At 40.0% G+C, this 5039-nt stretch overlaps 1 protein-coding gene across 1 annotated transcript in view; it reads right to left on the reverse strand.

The window, feature by feature from the left end:
* Window positions 1-741: 741 nt before the first annotated feature.
* The window catches only part of dhx57 (DEAH (Asp-Glu-Ala-Asp/His) box polypeptide 57), a 23629-nt gene continuing 19331 nt past the window's right edge, over window positions 742-5039 (reverse strand). The window contains exons 21-24 of the mRNA XM_014019838.1: window positions 4653-4727; window positions 4445-4579; window positions 4163-4363; window positions 742-1481 (exon numbers count right to left, since the gene is read on the reverse strand). Of these exons, the coding sequence (XP_013875292.1) occupies window positions 1338-1481; window positions 4163-4363; window positions 4445-4579; window positions 4653-4727 (555 nt within the window). The 3' untranslated portion in view covers window positions 742-1337. The remainder of the gene's footprint in view (window positions 1482-4162; window positions 4364-4444; window positions 4580-4652; window positions 4728-5039) is intronic.

Genomic DNA, 5039 nt, shown 5'->3' on the forward strand with positions numbered 1-5039 from the left:
CATCAAAATTAAACGAAATAACATTTGAAATATATGAGTTTGCATGTAATGTATGAATATAATATACAAGTTTCACTTTTTAAATGGAATTACTGAAATAAATCTACTTTTTCATGATATTCTAATTTTATGACCAGCACCTGTATATGTGAGTTGTGTTTTAGCACTTTGGCAAAATTTATCTTCTTCATGTCAAACTGCTGCAGAGATAACACCCACCTCCATGTAGTTTTTGTACTTGATTTGTTCGGTGGACTTCAAGGTTTCAAAGACTTTTATGACAGAATGTTTTGCAGCAATGAAAGATGCAACGTTAGTCTGATCCGACACTTCGGTACTGTGATGAATTCAATAATTTACCAGTTTCCAAAACCCTAAATGACAAAATAAATCAATTTTAGCTACAGAAATGAACACAAAAAGATCTTACCGGCAGGTTTGGCACAAAGTAGCAACAGAATGTCTTTTCRCTGAGACCGTTGTAGCTCTTTTGTTTACACACTTGTCATGGAGATGGAGCAAAGTCCAACATAAATTAACAGTACAAACTGTTCGCCTGGAAATGATGCAGATATGGCTTCAGTTAAGATGTTAATTTCATAGTTTGTTGCTTAACTTTAGATTAAAGCAGAGTTTTGTTAACTGAATTTACAGACAATGGGTTTATGTTGCAACCAGATGAGATTTTTCTGCTCAYGACTAAAAATAAATAAATAAATAAAAACAAGCAAGAGACTGAAATCCAGAAAACACCTGTCGTTAATTTAATCTGAGTTGGAAGTGCAAAGGAGAGAAATCCATGACAAGACAGCAGCTTTCTTCAGCGACTTCCACCAAGTTCTAATTTCAAAAGCCCTTTAGTGAAAGTAGTTGTGACATCTTTTTATCGACATTAAAATACATTCATCAAATGTAAAAACAGCAGAACGGCATGCACTCATGCGTCACAAACATGTCCATCAACATGCAATCCAATATGGACCCAAAATTCAGCTCTGTGGGTGAAACAACCCAGCGTTTAGGAACTTGTATTTGACATCAACCGTATATCAGTTTGCTGCACACACAGCATTCGTTTGGCATCAAAACTTCATATTTTTGTCGCTCCGGTGTATTAAAAACAAGTTCTAACTGGAACGCAGAATCTTGTGAGGTTGTGCTAAAGTGTCGTGTGGCAACAAGGTGAAATCGACAGAAATCGCTGCAACTTGTGCAGAAAATGGAGGAACATTACATCAGAACAGTCGCTTTGTGCACGAGTTTATCCACACGGCACAGCTCGGTGCGTTTGAAGCCCTTGAAGGGAAAACAGAAAATGGGGACATTCAGCAGCGGAGCTACTGCGTGGTGATGAGGTGGACGATCATGCGGATGATGCGGGAGCCGCGGGGGCAGCTGCACAGGTCCATGCTCGGGTTCCTGATTTTATCCTCCAGCAGCTGGTCCAGCTCCCAGCGCAGCTCCTTCACCAGCTCAGCCACCTGGGAAACAAACGGTTCATTTGTCAAGAAAAACAAATAAATAAAACACTTCTTCTGTTTCTATTTGCAAAACTAACATAATGTCATTCTGTCATCAAAAAACCCCAGAGTGTTTCATTCATTGAGAAATGTTTGAATCTACTGTGGTAGCCATGTGGAGCTGCTTAAACCTTAAATATATATTACCGGATTGGGCCTCAGGTGACCTGGGCGTGCTTCACAAGTGGGATTTTAATGCTAATGCTAACCATTGAAATCAATGAGCAGAACGTAGAGCGGTGCAAACAAACGCTTTATAAAACAGACAAATGGTACAAATACTATGCTATAAATTACATGGATTTTTACATGTTAACAAGAGCTAAAAGGGTGATGTTTCACAGGTAAATATTATCCATATTTAAYCAAAATTAATTATTTTAATCGTAAAACCTGTGTGCTAACATTAAAAGCTTCAATTTTCATGTTTATTCTTATTTAAAATCGATTTTATCTGTTGTTAAATATATTATTTGCATGTAAAATATGGACTTTATTTGGTTGCTCACTAGTTAGACTGCATAATAATTCAGAGATTATGATGCAAACTCACTAATGTAATGATTGAGCATCTTAAAACATTAAATAGTCACGTTGTCACACAGCTTTATTCAGATATTATATTTTTTACATCCAGTATTTGTGTTTTCCAGCTGTGGGTCGGCGTCAGATACAGCCTGCATCATGAAGCTGAAGAAACGCAAAATACTTATTTTAAGCCACTTTTAATCAATTAAATTAGTTATTTATTTTAAATTTCCATAACTATAAAATTCACAATTTCCTCAGCTTTATTTTGAACCATAGTTTATAAACATCGAGCAAGAAATAAGAAATTTATAAGAGTTTTTCATCAGGATGACGCCTCACAGTCCATTGACATCCATTCATTTTGTTGAGGCTCCTCAAGGCATAACAGAGCTCTAGTGTGTGCACATCGATGTAGCAACGTGCTAGCCACGCCCAATCCAGTAATATATATCAATGGCTTAAWCGCTTATTGGTACAAAGCTCCGCCTATTTGCACAAAGCTCCTCCCTGGAGCTCAGTCTGCAGCAGAAAGCACCACTAATTGGGGCAGCAACAGTTAGCAAACACCTGGTRGAACTGCTMCTCTTTTTAGCTTGCAACTACAAAACATGGCTTCATAGTGATTTATATTTATGGTTTCTTAAACACCAACGTTATCTTTGAGAGGATGACTGGGAGACATAAACAAGCTGAAACATCTTGTAAGAGACTCTGTATTTAGTGTACTGTCCGGGTCTGACATTGGATCACACCAGTGAGGTTCAACTGCATCCTGAGTTGCCATTTTCCAAAACATTTTGTAACTACTTTTGATGCCTTGTTGAAATTTAAAGTACCGTAGTATTCAATCAAATGTAGGAGAAAATTTGAACATAAACTCTTTTCCTCTCAACTCATACCAAGGTTAAAACTTCATTTTTCCATCTTTAAAAGAGACCAATTATGGGTCCTAGAAATGTTTATGGTGTGTCTGTGGGCTATCCAGACCATGTTCATTCAATTTAATGCACAAAATAATCCTCAGATAATAAAATTTCCCATTTTCTAGTTCTGCCTGCTCTGACTTCCGTTCAGAAGAGCTGTTTATGTTAATGAGCTCTGTTGGTAACGCCCTCCAAAATCTGTTGACATTAACTCCGCTCTCCAAAGCCAGTGTTTACGTTAGCATGGCTAATAATAGCAGAAGCTCTGTTGTACAACTTTATACCCTGAGTCAGACCCAGAGGCAGAGTCGTGGTCACAGCTTCTTTTTTTTCTCCCTCCTCTGCTCTGCGCTCACTCTGCATGCTGTTACCAGAGCAGGGAGCAGCAGCGGTCAAAATACCTCAGAAACCCGAACAAATAGGTTTTAACAAGGCTTTAATAAGTTAAACAATAGAGGTAAATGAGAAAACGTGTTCATAACGAACAAAAATTAATAATTAAATTGTGTCCATGCCAGTCTCAAACCCTGGTCTCCAGCTCTCTGGTCCAACACTCTACCCATTGCCCTATTGGAGGCTTGTTGTGAGATGAGCTGCGCACTGCACAACAACGATGACGGCTTTTTATACTGAGGAGGTGGAGTTTCACCCGGGGGTTGCTAGATAAGGGGCTGAACGCAGGTTCTGGTGGGTTGTCGTACGGCTTGTGACATCATGAAATGTAGGAAGTATAAAACTTGTCGTTAATATACATTAAAAATACATTTACTTACAGTAAATATGCCCCTGGGTGCATTGTTTTGGTCCTAGGACTGTTTTTTTAAGAAGTACATACCCAAAGTTGAGTAAAAAAAAAACCTTTAAAAAGTGAATTTTGCATAATAGGTCCCCTTTAAAGTTGACRACTCTCTTCTGGTTTATTCTAACTGGTCTCTCGTGTTCCCCSTTTGAGACTTACGGAAATGTTAGTTCCTCAAACCATACATTTAGTTTACAAGGAGCTGAGGCTCGACGGTCCAGGGAAACAGGAAGTAAATGAACTGTTCTTATATTATGCCTTTCTATCCAACCAGGATCCTCATAGCGATTTACAATTAAAACACAAGGAAGGGGTTTCCACGATGGAGCTGAGGAAAACCAAATGTTGCAGAAAGCTTCAAATGTGTTGGACAGAAATCGAGTCAAAACCTGATGTGAAGCTGCGGCAAACCGGATCCATCCATCGTCCAGCGAGATGATGAACTGTCCTCTCTCCAACTCCACGTTGACCTGACCACCTCCTAGCAGCACCAGAGGGTAGACGGACACCATGCTGCAGTCCCGGATGAAAACGCGACTCGTTTTCACCTTCTCGTGGTAAACCAGGTAGGGGCTGTCGTAGTGGCGAACCTGAGAAAAAAAAAAGAACTTCAGAGTCGTGTTTTTTTTTTATTTTTATAAACTATCAGTTCTTCCTGGTTTTTATCTCACTGTGTAGTTGACAGACGAGGGGTGGATGTGAACGCAGCCGTCGCTTTTGGTCACGAAGCGCAGCTCGTTAGCTTTCGGCTGCATCTTCATGGCTCCTTTGCTGGTCATCTTATAGTTCCCCTGAGGGGCTCGGACCTGGATCAGGAGCAGGATTATCCAATTTATTTCCTGCTAATTATTATTTTACAGACAGACAATGAACACAGACCTGAACCACGTTCGGATAGAGCGCCGCGCACAGCATGGCCGACATCAGCCGGATGTTTTCTGAGTTGAGGTTGGCCTGGGAAGCAAAATATTCACAGCTTTGAAACACTTTCTTTAAAGGGGCAATATCATGTAAAATCAACTTTTTTGAGTTTTATATCATGATATAATGTTACACTCTCATAAAAATCATGCCCAAAGCCTTGCTTTGACTCATTCATGCATGTTTGAGAAATCCTGCAGCATTTTTAGGAAGCCATGCTGAGGAGCAAAACGACAGGTGGGGACCAGAAACGCCCCTGGGACGTGTCTTTAAGCCGAAATTCCTCATGGCAGAGCACCCCCCCCACACACACACACACACCCCACCCATGACTCCTGCAGGCTC

This window comes from Austrofundulus limnaeus, unplaced genomic scaffold (assembly GCF_001266775.1).
Source record: "Austrofundulus limnaeus strain Quisiro unplaced genomic scaffold, Austrofundulus_limnaeus-1.0 Scaffold234, whole genome shotgun sequence".
Taxonomy (NCBI): domain Eukaryota; kingdom Metazoa; phylum Chordata; class Actinopteri; order Cyprinodontiformes; family Rivulidae; genus Austrofundulus; species Austrofundulus limnaeus.